The following is a 15138-nucleotide window of genomic DNA, read 5'->3' as shown; positions in this document are numbered from 1 at the left end:
GATCCCTGCATTAACTGCGACTAGCATAAAAGTAGAGTTATATAACACAGACCTGCTTGCCTACATACTTTAGTTAATAGTATAGGTGCTTGCGTTTATATAACTTGCCAGAAGACTAAAGAGAGCAAGGTGGGTAGTCTCTGACGCATCTTCTTCTATAAATGTAATCCCAACAGATTCATGAGTTGGAACATCCCGTCTCTAGCCGCCAGGTCTTCACCATCTTCACCAAAAAGACTCTACCTTAATAGTCATTCTCTCAATATGAGACACCTCACGCAATGGCATCCGGAACACAAAGTCCCCATTGTGGACGGCAGATTCCAGGACCCAAACACCGGCGAGATTCAGCGGAATACCCCTACATGTGATGTGGTTCAACGTCCACGACAGCTCTTCATTCAGGGGTCTCGGGGCTACATTCAACGCGTCGATTAACGAAGTCTTCATTACGCTTGCGGAACATGTGAGAGACGGGGTTTATAGCATTATCAGCCTCAATGCGAGCTTGTACGCTGTGACTGTCGTCTGCGAGACGGACAAGGCGAGGGAGGAGGTTGGGGGTGTGATACAGGGTATGCAGCGGCGTTTGAATAGGGATGTGGTAATTCCGGAGGGGGAATTGGATGCTGTGAGGACTTGGAAGGAGGAGATGGGGTACGATGAGAATGATGTGGTTGGGGATGGGAGTGGGGGGGCTTCTGGGTATTCTTGAGTATGCGTGGTTGCATTGCTTCGTCTGTAACACTGGTCATAGGTTCATTGTGTCGTCGCTGTCTGATCTTTGTTGTCGCTGGTACGTCGAATATCAAGATGAGAGGATGAGCGTGATGATCAAGAGAGGGTGCAGAGATGAGAAGCTGGAAGCAACGGCTATTATACCAGAAAGTTAGGGTCCTTAAGGGCTAAAAATGAGGGTCTGAACAAAGCAAAAAAAAGTGAAGAGTGCATCATCTGTGAGTTGAACACGGGCCTCATCAATGGCAACGACGAATTCTACCACTAGACCAATGATGCTAGTTATTATCAGACCTTTCCCTTTTGAGCTCTATCTATCATAAATGGTTGGTTTCTCATAATAAGGTTGATACTTGAAGTGCTCACTGAGGGCTTCTATGGGAAGGTGACGACTATCCGGTTAGTCGTCTTCTTCAATGGTCATTGAGTGAGCGTTAAGCTTCGCTAAATATGAGGGATGTCCATTTCTTAGCTATATAAGGTCTTGTTTTACTTAATCCAGCATATATGACTATAGGGTGTGGAAAACAGCGCTCGCTTCTCAGGGTATATATGTAGTTCCCTACCTATCTCCTCAATACCATCCTCGTTATTGAGATGATTGCTATTGAACATTTAATAGGTTAGAATTATTCATTGCATTGAGAAGTATTCATATTCTCAGTACAGCACTTTGCTTTTTCTTTTTCCTTTTGTTTTTGAAAAAAAAAAAAAATACCCATTCATCTCGTGTGTTGAAGGCTGCGCTGTCTTGCAGTAGTTATGCAGTCATAACTCATTCATTGGGCTGACAAGGCTTACTGCCATAGATGGTGGAACATGGCGCATGGTTAGAACAGCATCCACCCTAAGTCCGTCTATACTGTCTGACAGTCTGACCGTCTGACCGTCTGACTGTATTCATTAGTTGTAGCCTCTTGGGACCGCACCTCCAGTTTCAACGCGGACATCATGCATAAATGCAATTTGCCAATGATCAATAATAGCCTGGAACGGCAGCATTGTTTCTATATCCTATCAGGACCACTGCCTAGAATAATAGGCAAGGGTCTGCAGAGGAGCTCTCTCTTCTGGCTGACATGTTCCACCACATGAACAGCTCACAGAAGGTCATGAGGGAAACGTAAGTATCTATTTGAATTGATATATCTCTCTTATTGTCTTGCTTCACCATCGTCCATTCCCACCCTTAAAATGCCATTCTATAACATGTATCTAGGCTTTCTTTATCGCCAGTTCCTGGTCTACCCTTCCATGGCCCCGTCCACTACCTCCCTTGACGGCAAAGCTGGTCTGGTGATAGGCTCCAACACTGAGGCCTCTGCTCCCATGGCTAAGCACCCTTTCAGGGACTCCTCGAAGCTAAACCAGTGGCTCTGCTCCTTGAACCTGAACTAGTCAGTGGAACTGCCACGCCTAAGCACTCTATTCAGGGTCTCCTTGATGCTGAACTGGATGCTCGATTACCCACTCCTCCATAACTACTTCACATTTGTGGCTGAGTGGGGCTCCCATCCCTCTTCAGCCATCTCAAACGACTCGAACAAGAAGGCCGGTGCCACCGTACACCCCACGAGTGTCCAGTCACCTAGACATTTCGCATGCTGCCACTCTCCACGCTCAACGATAGCTTGTGGCCGTTGGCCCTATATCAATAGATTTAAGCATGTTTATCAAGTGGCCGTGAGAAATAACTCACTTTTTTCAAATCAATCCCCAGAATTATATCCCGTTTAGGTTTCCCATCATTCCAGGATAGTGATAGTTGCAGAGGGGCGCCAGCGTAGTAATGCCATACCTCGGCGCCATCGACAACACGGTGCCATCGTGATAGGCCACTTTTTCCCTCGAGAAGGTAATAAATGCAGGTGCTATGCGAGCGATCGTTTAATGAATAGCGGTCGCGGAAGGTCTCGACGTAGTAGCCCTTTTCTGGATGTGGGGAGAGATTCAAGGTCTCAATGACCTCTTGTGCAGAATAATTTGTCGCCATGCTCTTTAGAAGGAGATGAGTGAAGACTACAAAGGGGGTGGAAGCTTAAAAAGATTTACCATTTTCTCCCTCACGCACTCATTACTAATGCCCTACTATAAGCTGACATGCATGAAAAGAGTGATAGGTCGCTCAGTCTCTATGGTAAGCTGTACCCTGGTTCATTCATTAGTGTTGGTCAATGACCCCTGCAATGGTCTGTATTTGAGTGCCTGCAAGTCAGCTCCATTTGTGGGATATGGCGACAGTGACGCTGGTAGAATCACACAGGGCCAGGTTTGGGATGAGACAATGTCAGAGTTGCGGCAGGTGGTAGACATTAACCAGCTTTTATCAGAGATTTAATGTTTATTTTCCTTGATATGCATGTTTAGATATAATTAATTACTCTTCCTCCATTCCTACTCTATTATGCTTAGCCATCTAGTTGTCCAAGTGAAAAATATTCTATGATATTACTTATTATTCCAAGAGAGAAGTGCTGCGGACCTGTTCCTCAGCCATCTTACTATAAAATCCAGAGTTGGAAATCAGCCATCATGTTCGCCCGCATTCACCTGCCCAGTCTCAAGTAACAGCTTCACCACCGTCTCACGCCCACTTGTAGCCACAGGAATAAGGTGTCTAACCCATCAGAGTCCTCTGAGTTCATGTCTACCTGCCCAGTTTCAAGTAACAACTCCATCACTGCCTCATGCCCATTCTGCGCAGCCCAGGATAATGGTGTGCGGCCAAAGCTATCCCTCACATTTATTTTGGCTCCTTCTTGAATAGATATCCAAGCTGTAGCCTGGTTTCCATGTTTGGCAGCCCATTGTAGTGCGGAACTGCCGGAATTTATAGAATTATGTTGATAGAGGCATGGGTTTAAGAGAGTGTGGAGTTGGCTGTTGGTTTGACATAATGAGTTGATATCTTTTTCTGCCTCTAGGGACGTCGCTAGTAATAGCAGTAATTCATTTGGCAAACAAAGGAGACACATCTTATGAATTTAAGTGCTGTTAGAAAGGTTGCTGTTTCTTGCATCAGATGAAGATGAGTTAGGGATAGAGAATTATTCCTCCAGCTGTGAGCAGCCTAAGACTAAGGCTGCAATCTGCATGTAGCCTCCGCGCTGATTGTGCTGAGTCATCTGTCTATGCATGTGACATGTCACATGACTTCTGTTGTTTGGAATAAGCAGCACAACCAACTATTTTCTAATTTGCAAGATGCTTCAGGAGGGATGAGTGGTAACTTGTACCTGCGAATCAGGACATCACAATCAGACATAAACAGGATGATGATATTACCCTTTATTGAATTATAATACCACTAGGCCAAAAGGGTGTCCGGACATGGTCCTCATCAGTCTAGGGTCTCATATCCATAGTCATAGTGGCATTATATATTTTAACACCCTTCATCCAAGTCTCTATCCGGGCCTAAAAGCACCGGTTCAAACTTCCGAATGGCATCTTCAGAGGTTGCGTCAGGACCGAGGTCCCACTCAAATCGCGATTGATCTCTTCTTCGCGTTTTTGGGGTGCCAGGCTTTTGTTTTGAAGACTTAGGGCATCTTTTTCGGCCCCTCAATTCAAAGCGGATAAAAAAGTCCAGGTCACTGGGCACGAAGAAAAACATCGGGTCCAATGCATCGTCGTACAACGATGGCAATTACTGCAGAGGTCGACAGCTGACAGCATTCGTTGTGGCGAGCGGGTCGAAGTCGATCAGGCCTCGTTCTTCCAAAAAGTTGATCTAGTCTTGCCGTTAGTGGTAACGCACTATCGTCACTATATGGAAACCATACTGATTCATCACACTCTGCGAGTACATGGACTACTTGCGTCTTGGCTTGTCCGCATGACCAACATCTCTTCATCTTCTTCTTAGCGTGCGATGGAACGAGCCAGATATGGAGGTAGCTGTTGGTGGTCGAGGAGGCGTTGCAAGTCCTTCTGGAAGACATGACATTATCAGTATCGCTTTTGGGGCTTTCGTGTAACACGTGACGAAATGGGAGTATAGAGCTGTATAGCATGAACAGAGTGCAACTTACCAGACTGGATCAAATCTGGATCAAATCCTCAAACTGTTGTAATCTGTACGGATGTACTCAGTTGAATTTTCAAACTGTTGTGGTCTGTGGTCAATCTCATGATGCATTGCCATACCGGCTTAGGAAGGAGCGGTTGCTTTCCACAACAGAGCTTTCCATTCTATGGCTCGCTAGGCAGCAGTACACAGGTCCCTGGTCATGATATGGGAAGAATAGCACAGTATTTATAAATTATAGTGGCAACGCAGTGGTCTATTATGCTCCTGTTATGTGTATAAAAATCTGATAGGTAAACGGGTCAAAGTGCATGTATCCAATGCTACTCTTGCCCTATAATTAATGTGTAATTTGGCATGGAGATAGCACATGCTGCGCGTCCTTAATACTGCTAGCAACTGACAGAGTCCATCATTTTCGAACGGAAAGAATAAGCCTAGTTTCTCTGGGATAAAAACAGATGGTAGATCCCTATTCATAGGCCAAGCAAGCTTTTACACACAGGTAGTGGCCTGGTAAATCCATTCGGAGCTCAAGTTTCAGGGATGCTATCCCAAGTCAACATTGGGCCTTGTTTACACCAGGGTCAATCACTGTGCTAGATATCCTTCACCACTAGGGCAAAGACATGTGGATTCTGGTACTGCAGTAACTGCACTGTGGCACTCATGCAAACAGCCATATATAGATCATTTAGTAGTTCTCTTGCATTGCGTTTAAACAACCTAGGCTATGTACAACTTTGCCTCCAGAAGCTGAGTCGCAAGGTGGCATCTTTCACTCTGAAAATATAGGATGTTCTGGGTACCCTGAGGCCCYGATGATAATCTTTGCGCTCTCCAAGATCCTTGATTTACTGTTGCCCCTAGAGTCCTGCGCGGTAAAGGCACCATGTGTGTCCTCGAAATCAATATCCTTGATTGCTTTCCAAATACCATGGACATCATCTGGGGGAAGCGGGATCTACTCTGGTTAGTCTATTGACAGTGTCGGGACAATGAACACTTACATAGTTGGGATACGACCACATGAACGCATATGAGACAGTACCAGGGGGACGGTCCACGCGGTAAAGCCCACTGGGAACGATCATAATGGTATCCGCAATCAGCAGTTTCCTCGCCGATTTCCACCACAGAACTGAACTGCCCGGGAAATGGCCTCCTGTCTTGATGGCGACGAAATCAGAAGTCCCATCCCCCGGTTGAGCTGAATCCTGTGCATGACTCGGAACAGAGAGTCGCTTTCCCTTCCACAACTTCAACCTGCGTCCATCGCCTCTGTTGGCGACCCATTCTTCATCCTCCGCAGAGATGTATAAATCACAATTGAAAGCATTCGCCCACTGGATGCTGGTGGAAAAGTAGTGCGGGTGCGAGATGACAATGGCCAGAATTCCTCCTAAAAAATTAATATGTCGGATTGTTTCGTCATCGAGGTATGTGATACAATCCCAAAGAACATTGCCGGAGCCAGATCCATCAAGGCAGAGAAATGCTCGTTGACCAATGGCAAATTTTGGGGCGGTTTGAATGCTGATGAGGTTGGGGTTCTCGGGGTCGGTGGTGAAGACATTGTGATACTTTACAGGTGATGCTTGGAGAGAGCGCAGTGTTGTCCAAGATTGTCTTTTCCATTAATCAGTACAAAGCTTTTCTCTCTGCCAACCAGCAAAGGTGAAAGGGAGCGAGAATTACCCTGATGGAGGAACATATTGTCGTGGATCATCGCAGATCTTGCAGGACTCCAATCCGGACGTGGCATCATACTGGACGCCGCAAGTGGAGCAGATCAGGAGATCTAAAGCAGAGGGATCCATTATGCAAGGTTGAAATAAAATGACTGAAAAGATTCTTGTATGATGTTTAACCTTGATGATCGTTTCTTTTCTATGGTGGTGGGACCGACTCTTTATTTACTTATTTCCACTTCTGTGATCCCATAATCATTCCAAAGCCAATTCTAAATGAGTCATTAGTCGCAGTCCAGATCGAATTGCTTATGTCGGTGGCTTTGATATCTAACTACTATACGAGGTGTTACAACTACTATACGAGTTGAGTTGAGTTGACTAGTAAATAAGAAGTTGCTGGCATCTTACATAATAAAAGAATCCAGACCAATTTACATTGCTGAAATGAACAACAGTTTACCAAGGCATGGCTCTGCGTAGAACCAAAGTCCAGAGCTCTAGTCACAGCATACCTCGGCATGACCTACTTTCTTGCGACCGCGACATGTGCCACCATCTCAATGCTCGCGTTTGCCTTCTCAATGTCACTCAAGCTTTCACGGAGCGCAGCAGGCAACTTTGCTCGCTCTTCTTCGCTCCAACCTTCCGTTACCGCTGATGAGAATGCAGCTTCCATAATATCAACCAAGTTATCCAGGTCGTTCCCTCTATATGCGACTGTTCGGGACTGAATTTGGATGTTTCCGGGTTCAAAGCCGCCGGATTCCAGGACTTGGCGAAGCTTCTCTTCAGTAAACCATGCCTCGCTTATCGGTAATTCCCAAGGAGTGCTGTCGGGCCGGACAGCTTTCTGCGCCCTGCGCACAGGCGACAAGTACCCCAACTTCGACCAGGTGGTTACAAACGCTGTCCCGCCAGGCTGCAGAGTGCGGTAAATATGCGAGGCCCCCTTCTCCGGGTTTCTAAAGAAGAGAATACCCAGGTTCGTGTAGGAGTGGGTGAACAAGTTGTCGGGGAAGGTCAGTTCCTCCGCATCCATGGTGGACGCCTCCACGAGACCGTCTTTGCCATTCACCCAGCCTTTACTCGCCGCCTTGGTGGCCAGGCTTGAAACCATCGAGGGCGCGAGGTCAGCGGCATAGATCTTTGGCTTGGAAGCTGTGGGAAAGCGTTCAAGAATCTCTTCGGTAATGATCCCGGTTCCGCAGGCATTGTCGAGCACAACCGATGAGGTGTCCACGGTTGGTTGGAGAGTGAGCAGAAATTGTGCAACCTCGCGGGTACAACCGCCGGTGATACGTTCGTATGAGGTGCTGACTTTGTCAAAATGTTCTGCAACCATACCGGCAGCGGGAGGGTCAGAGGAAGACATGGCTGCTCAATTTGGTATCAGTCCTTGCTGAGATGATTTTGTTTATTTTGAAGAGCTCGCAGATAAAGGAAAGCGTTTATCCATTTATCAGTAACACCACAATCGAGAAACATGACAGGTTTAAACCCATCTCTACTTGCGGGGGAGTCAGCAAGACATCCACCAAGGTGCGCTGACATCTAGATCTGACATCTGGACATGACAGGTTTAGATCAGTGCTACTTGCGGGGAAGCATGCATTACCAATCAACTAGCCTAGCCAGAAGGACCCTGAGAGCAGATTCCACCAAGGTGCTCTTATCTCTAGAACTGTACGCAAAGTGCTATCGAATCCATACCAAGTTACTTTTGTTGCTGAAGCAAACAAAGCCTTATCAGGCATGGTTCCGGCCGGTTATACTCTGAGCAAGACAATGTTGACTAAATGCAGTCACTGACAAATTCCTTTTGATTGCAGCATTGCTTCAATCCGTGTTCTCACTTTCTAATCGCCATGATTGCCTGCCAGAACCCAACCTGGGGACACTGGGGCCATTGGGGCCACTGGACCCGCTGATCTTCCCAGACATCTGGGGAGTCCTATTTTATAGGCCCACTAATATTTCTCAGGGCCAAGCACATCAGCTTATCCCTCATATTTGAGGCAGGAAATGATTGAGCGTCTTGAGCAATGCCCCAATGCATTTGAACACGAGCTAGTAACTGAAGTGTCCATCTACATGAGATCAAGTGTGAGCAATACAAGTAGAAGAGGGAGAGGGGGGAAAGAGGCAGCCCATTAAATATTAGTGCTAAATCATTTAACTTGCATAGTAAAGATATGTTAAGGCGGGCCATCATATGTATAAGCGTCCTACTCGTGACACTTCTGGTATGTCCTCCTTAACTATGTCTTAAAGTCTTACAGATTTTCCAGGCTCTAGTTGGCCATAGACTACAAGGTTGAGCATTTGTATTATGTTAAGTGAATATTGAATAATACCTTGCATAATCACACTGATATGAAGCTACTAAATAACTTCCATTAATGAACAGCCACCTCAAGCCCCGTTGTAGTCATATCTAGCTTGAATGGCCACTCAACATAGCTAAGACTATGGACTAGGAAGATACTTCCATGCAAAGAACAGGCATTCTTAGACACTTGTCCTTACAGGCTGGATGAAGAATGACTAGGAGAACACCCAGACCTCTGGCCTACTGTCCAAGTCACTATTGCAAGCAGCCACGAATCTAATGCCAACGCTATTAGGTTATCCAGGGTGATACCAGCCTAATTGATATTCAGCTATCTTCTAGGACCGATATTTAGTAACCTTTAGGAGCTGTTCTGCAACAAGCTCTGGTGCGTCAAAAGGTGTTTCATCAGGAGTTATCTCACATCTTAGCAGCTGTACAGCTACTCGAGCATCCGCCTCAGTAGACCCGTGGTACAAACATGAAGAACTACTTATCAAACAAATTAAAAAAGGAAATCAGGTATTGGTGGATTCTTTCTTTGCTGCTTTAGCAGTCTTGCGTTCGTTCATTTCTTTTTTTTTTTTTTTTCGAAGAACTTTCTTGACCTCTCCTTCTGACTTGGTGAACGGCGCTTCTTCTTGGTGGTGGTGCTCGTCTTGGTGGTCGTCTTCTTGGTGGTTTTACCCGGCTTCAACTGTATAAACCACATTGTTAGTATCCATGTTCATACAGATGATGATCACCCAGGATGTCAAGATGTTGCTTTGTCTTTGATAGACTTACCTTGACCGCAGCAATCAAGTTGAGAAAATTCTTTAGCGTCGAGCGCTCTTTGCCGCCGACACAGCTGCTCACAGCACAAGTATTGCAGCCCTATATTACCTTTATTGAGCATTGATCTCAGAGATTCCACAACCTTACTTACTAGCACATGGCCGGCCATGCTGGCCGCCACCTAGTCCGCACAAACACAGTTTATCAATGGAAAATGGGAGAGTCGGGAAGTATGGGCTCACAGGGCGCAAGGCCCGCGACACTATCAATGAAGTGCCGAGGTGTTACCCTCTATAAAATAATTGATAAAGGAGGGTCGCGTATCCATTGTGATTCAAGTCTTATTTAATGCAATTGCAGCGCTCGAGGAAGGGAATGGATGAAGTTGCGATGAAGATAGAGAAGTTGGAAGAAAGAGAAACTAGAAGCAAAACAAGGAAATGGTGAGAGAATCACTGCGATCTGGAGCCAGAACGGAAGGTAGGGCTCGGATTGCCTATTGTAGTGACTGACGTTCCCCAGCCATTGCAAATCTGTCTTTATCATCTCGGCAGGAGCGATGACTGGGTTCAGAAACCTGGCCATATACTTAGTGTTCCTGTAACGAGCACTGCGAAGTGAATGTTCTGACAAATAACCTGTAAGGCAAGGTAGCTTAGGTAGCTTTGATCTATACATGCAATTGACCACAGACGGAGGAAAGTCCATGTCTTGATCTCTTTGTGATTTATAGGACCAGGATGCAGAGTCTCGGTGTATATCACCACCAATTCGAAAGATTAGTATATTAATAGAAGCTGATGATCATGCATGACTCACGGTCTGTCACCTTAACCACTCCTCCTACAGAGCAGAGACTCAATGCTAGGTCTTTTCATGATATGCAGCTTTGAATATTCGAATGATTGTAGGTAGGCTGGTTCATGCTAACAAAATATAAATCAGCCATGGCATTGGACAGTCACATGTCGCATGTCTTTCAAGAGACTGCTGGCTTGCTAGATTAGATGCTCTTTTCCAGGCATAAACCAATGGCAGAATCCAGTTGGTATCCAACCATTGTATAGCACCATGATGACCACATGATGCTGGAGGTAAAAGGTTATCACTGAGGCTACTCCCAACTCCCAAGGTACCCACTCACGATCAGATAGAGCCCATATGCAGAACTTCAAACGCTCCAGGCCCATGTAGCTACTACTCCGTAGACAGTTCCAAAGCAATCAAAATGGCAGCAACCCAAGTCACCGGAAACTGGACCAAGGTCCTCGACGCAGGGATTCTCCAACGGTCGTCCCAAATACTCGCTGTTGTTGATAACGTGGCCCACGTTTTTGGAGGAGAGCTACGACCCCGCGAACCCCGCGATAATGACGTCCATACAATCGCCCTGAATGACACGAGTAAGATAATACCTGTAAGACTAGGATAAACAACAACTAACCGCGCCAACAGGCTCAACATCAACTATCGCCAAACCGTCAACATCGCAGGTCCCCTCCGCGCGAGTAGGATCCGCCTGCACAACCCTCGGCAAGAAGATCTACCTCTTCTCCGGCCGCGGCGGCGCCGCCATGGCCCCCATCGACGAAGCCGGCGCAGTCTGGGAATTCAACCCCCAGACATCAGCCTGGACGCTCATCCACCCGACATCAGTAATCCACCCCCCACCACCCCGCAGCTACCATTGCATGACCAGCGACGGCACAGACACGCTCTACCTGCACGCAGGCTGCCCCGAAACCGGCCGTCTCTCCGACCTCTGGGCCTTCCGTCTCTCAACCCGGGAATGGACGGCGCTGGCGTCCGCGCCGGACCCTGCGCGCGGGGGGACCTCGATTGCTTTTGCTGGCGGCGCGCTGTACCGGATGAATGGATTCGACGGCAAAACGGAGCAAGGCGGCAGCGTGGACGTGTACGCTCCAGAAGCGAACGCCTGGTCGTCTTACCGGTTTGTTGCGGATGGGGTGAGTGGGCCCGAGGCGCGGAGCGTTAGCGCGCTGCTTCCTGTGCGGATTGGGGGACGGGTGGCTCTGGTGACGCTGTTTGGGGAGAGGGACCCCAGCGCGTTGGGCCATCAGGGGGCGGGGAAGATGTTGGATGATGTGTGGGTGTTTGATGTGGAGGAGCGGTCTTGGAGGAGGGTAGATGCGCAGGGTGCTGAGACGCCGTGTGCTCGTGGGTGGTTTGCTGCTGATGTGCTCGGTGAGAATGCGATTGTCGTGCAGGGAGGGTTGGATGAGTCGAATGGGCGGTTGGGTGATGTTTGGATTCTCTCGTTCTAGCATGTCTACAGAATACCGTATGTGTACAAGGATCAAATCCTGTCGTGACATTTGTAAGTTGGTGGAAAGGGACTGCGATTGAGTCTAGTACCAATTAATTGAAGAATACATGTAGATGAAGATTACAACCATATGCAGAAGCTCTTATAAATCAACATTTTGGATATTTGCATTGTCTTGAATTACTCCCACCGCAAACCTTCGGGAGTCTGCACTGTTCGTCTAGCAAGAACCTCTGCAACCTTCTCTCTAACCCCCTCCTTGTGACCCCATTTCTCCACGAAATCTGCCACGGTCTTGCTGGCGGATTCTGAGCTGTCGCGTACAAATTTCGCAATCTCCGCCTCGCTGGGAAGGCCGTAGGCGTGGGGGTATTGCTTGTAGTCGGTCTTGTAGAAGAGTGCGAGCCGGGACTCGCCCTCGGCAAACTTGAAGAAGGCATCCACAGCATCACTGGTAACTTCCTCCAGCGTAGCTGGTTGCCATGTAGCCTGGCGAGGCGGCTTCGACATTAGACGGGCCTTGACGCCCTCAACGAAGTCGGGGTGTTTCATGAACTGAGCCGCAATATGGTACTCCCGCTGGAAGGTCTCGGAAATGGACCATTGCTTGCCCACGCGCATCTGGCGCAATGTCACCTTGAGCGATGTGGGCGAGCGAGACGACAGGGTCTCTAATGTCTTCTGAGCCCATTCCTTCTGTACGGTCTCCTGCTCGAGAGCCCGGAAGATCTCCTCGACAGTCTTGTGTTTGAAGCAGCGGTCGATGGCGCTCCGCAGGCTACCGGCAAGGTGGATAGGCTCCTGCTCCAGCGGCGGAAGGCCGACGGAGAACTCGGCCATGGTCTTGTTGACCAGGTCCAAGCGCTCGGCAAGCGACGCGTGGTCCCTAAAGACCAGCTCCGCCAGACGAGCCGTCAGGTTGCTCAAAACACTGGAGTGGAAGTAGTGTGTCGCAACACCGGCGTAGAGCGCCTGCACACCGTTGAGGCGCTCCGAGGTGAGTGCCAGATACGTGCCAAGCTCACCGTCGAGACGGGGGAGGAAGAACGAGCCACCAACGTCCGGGAAGAATCCGATGGTAGTTTCGGGCATGGCGAACACAGTACGCTCAGTCGCAATGCGGAAGGGGGCATGAACACTAAGACCGACGCCGCCGCCCATCGTGATTCCATCCATCACCGAGATGAATGGCTTTGCGTATGTAGCGATAATGTGGTCCAGGCGGTATTCGAGGCCGAAGAAATCGGTCGACTTTTGCTGTCCTTCCGGCCCTTGTTCGTTCTGCAGAGCCAGAGAAGCGACGTCGCCTCCTGCGCAGAGAGCTTTTGTGCCAGCACCGGAAAGCATGACAATGTTTGCGAGCTGGGATTTTTCCCATTCCTATTCCACCGGCTTAGCAACCAAGACGTTATCACACACTGCAGGATCCGAGTCGCCAACCTTCAACCGAGGGAGAATCTTCCGTGCCATTGACCCGTTCAACGAATTGAGCTTCTTGGGGCGATTGAGCTCAATCAATCGTACACCGTAGAGGGAGCTGAATAGGACATCGTCGGGCTCGTCTCCGGGGAGTTCTTTGGGGAGTTCGGGAGCAGTCGACATCTATACACTTCAATTTAGAACCATACACGTCGGTCAGAGTCAAGCGATAGAGAATACCTTAGCAGCAGCCCCGAATGCTGGATTCGTCACTTTGGCGCGGAGAGGCATTGGTGGTGAAACCCGCGAGATCCAGCTCGCCGGCGTTGGTAAGCGGCAGAAACTGCGTCGAAGTAACATCTAGGCAGACGACAGTCCGTCGTTGAGGAGAGAACGACAATGAATGAAAATGGAGAAAGTTAGTGCTTATGACTCGGGAAAGAAGGTCGTTTCTCCGCTTTGGATGGACGCTTGACCTCGGAGTTTTTCGCGCCAATTGATTTTCCTCCGCCAGCAGCTTGGACAAGATGGACGGTTTTGCTGCCAAGCACATCCCCAATTCCGCGGTTACGAGCGGTTCGACAACGGAATTAGCTGCGCAACGGGAGTTGAGGATTCAAATTGAGTAATGTATTTACTTGATAGCGCTTGACTAGGAATTAAGAGAATTGATCCGAAATCTTGGAGTAAACGCTAGGAGGTTTACATGGAGGCTTTAAAACCTCAGTCACGATTACTGTTAATGCCGATAGTCGTTGTCGCTGGCTCAAAGATACTCATATCATGTTCGATCTATTTATACACAAGATACCATTGTTTAATACAATCAAAAACCGTAGATAGCCCAAGCCAAACTTATTGCACTAATACACAGCCGTGGCAGGCTCGTTGGCCAAGTCCCTTGAATGCTGAGCTAGAATGCGGTCCAGCGCCTGCTTTTCAATGACCAGTCTTCCTGTCTCCAAGAGATCCTTGACGTCCACGTCCTTGCGGTCCAGGATCTTTGCATGCTCTCCCACCTCACGTACCGTCTCGAACAAGTTTTCATTCAGTTGATCCGTGATTAATGTTGAACGTCCAAACTCGCGACCCCAGCAGTTGACCTTGAAGATCTCCTTGACAAGATGTGGGGTGGCACCCTCGGGAATCGAGATTTCGTTGTCGATAATGATCAGCTGGCCTCGCTTGTACCGGTAACTCAGGGCTATCCGCCAGGCCTGGTCGTAGATCTTCTGGGGCAGACTCGTAGCAAAGTCGCGAGGGTGAGGACCGAAAGCGACACCTCCTCCCCTTCGAATCGGGGACTTTTTGTCGCCAACACGCGCCCGACCGGTGCCCTTTTGCGCGTGGAGCTTTCTACCGCTGCCATGAACGTCGTCTCTCCACTTTGTGCTTGCTGTACCTTGCCGGGTCATGTCACCTTCGTAGACGACGGCTCGGTGAAGAATGTCTTTTCGTAGAGGCATCAGAAGATGGTTTCGAGGATATTCGACGATACGCAGGGGTTCCATTGAAGGAAATGAGTAGGTGGTGGCTTTGGCGGGTGTATCCCACGCGGGCTGGGGACCGGTTGAGGATTCTCTTGTGAGAAAATCAGTCGTAGGCTGGGCCTCTGTTGCCATTGATCTCGAAAGTGGTGTTGCCAGGCATCGCTTCTAATAGTAAGGACATATGGTCAGTATGCGAATTGTCAAACGATCATTGCGATTCAACAAGGAAAAAGTCAGTACCGTTGTGGCTTCAGCGCCTGACAACAGGCCACTTGAGCTTCTCGAAAGCCATCTGAGAGCACGAAGAGCGTCAGTTCCAGGCATTTTGCTGTTTGATGCCCTATTTGTTGTGTTATCGAACCAGGGCAGATGAA

General features: G+C 48.4%; 7 protein-coding genes and 1 non-coding gene across 8 annotated transcripts; 2 read left to right on the top strand and 6 right to left on the bottom strand.

Moving 5' to 3' along the window:
* Positions 1–370: 370 nt before the first annotated feature.
* Aspvir_003830 (uncharacterized protein) lies at positions 371–715 on the top strand (the record flags this gene model as incomplete). The annotated part of the gene is made up of 1 exon (XM_043267074.1): positions 371–715. The coding sequence occupies one exon, from the start codon at positions 371–373 to the stop codon at positions 713–715; it is 345 nt and encodes a 114-aa protein (XP_043123009.1).
* A 231-nt stretch (positions 716–946) lies between these two features.
* Aspvir_003829 lies at positions 947–1017 on the bottom strand. Its single transcript has one exon. It is a non-coding gene; the product is annotated as a tRNA-Gly (tRNA).
* A 1202-nt stretch (positions 1018–2219) lies between these two features.
* Positions 2220–2731, bottom strand: Aspvir_003828 (cupin domain-containing protein; the record flags this gene model as incomplete). Its single annotated transcript, XM_043267073.1, has 2 exons — positions 2220–2384; positions 2438–2731. The coding sequence occupies 2 exons, from the start codon at positions 2729–2731 to the stop codon at positions 2220–2222; spliced, it is 459 nt and encodes a 152-aa protein (XP_043123008.1).
* A 2815-nt stretch (positions 2732–5546) lies between these two features.
* Aspvir_003827 (metallo-beta-lactamase family protein) lies at positions 5547–6588 on the bottom strand (the record flags this gene model as incomplete). Its single annotated transcript, XM_043267072.1, has 3 exons — positions 5547–5732; positions 5779–6397; positions 6467–6588. 3 exons carry the CDS (start codon positions 6586–6588, stop codon positions 5547–5549), a joined length of 927 nt encoding a protein of 308 aa, XP_043123007.1.
* A 397-nt stretch (positions 6589–6985) lies between these two features.
* On the bottom strand, positions 6986–7834 carry Aspvir_003826 (class I SAM-dependent methyltransferase; the record flags this gene model as incomplete). The annotated part of the gene is made up of 1 exon (XM_043267071.1): positions 6986–7834. One exon carries the CDS (start codon positions 7832–7834, stop codon positions 6986–6988), a length of 849 nt encoding a protein of 282 aa, XP_043123006.1.
* Positions 7835–10796: 2962 nt separating this feature from the next.
* On the top strand, positions 10797–11853 carry Aspvir_003825 (Kelch repeat protein; the record flags this gene model as incomplete). The annotated part of the gene is made up of 2 exons (XM_043267070.1): positions 10797–10971; positions 11024–11853. 2 exons carry the CDS (start codon positions 10797–10799, stop codon positions 11851–11853), a joined length of 1005 nt encoding a protein of 334 aa, XP_043123005.1.
* Positions 11854–12035: 182 nt separating this feature from the next.
* Positions 12036–13565, bottom strand: Aspvir_003824 (mitochondrial 37S ribosomal protein mS47; the record flags this gene model as incomplete). Its single annotated transcript, XM_043267069.1, has 3 exons — positions 12036–13235; positions 13296–13457; positions 13515–13565. 3 exons carry the CDS (start codon positions 13563–13565, stop codon positions 12036–12038), a joined length of 1413 nt encoding a protein of 470 aa, XP_043123004.1.
* A 572-nt stretch (positions 13566–14137) lies between these two features.
* On the bottom strand, positions 14138–15088 carry Aspvir_003823 (mitochondrial 54S ribosomal protein uL4m; the record flags this gene model as incomplete). Its single annotated transcript, XM_043267068.1, has 2 exons — positions 14138–14929; positions 15005–15088. 2 exons carry the CDS (start codon positions 15086–15088, stop codon positions 14138–14140), a joined length of 876 nt encoding a protein of 291 aa, XP_043123003.1.
* Between the last annotated feature and the right edge of the window lie 50 nt (positions 15089–15138).

This window comes from Aspergillus viridinutans (genome assembly GCF_018404265.1).
Source record: "Aspergillus viridinutans IFM 47045 DNA, scaffold_2, whole genome shotgun sequence".
NCBI lineage: Eukaryota > Fungi > Ascomycota > Eurotiomycetes > Eurotiales > Aspergillaceae > Aspergillus > Aspergillus viridinutans.
Note: the sequence above shows the minus strand (reverse complement) of the source record. Positions and strands in the feature narration are given on the sequence as shown.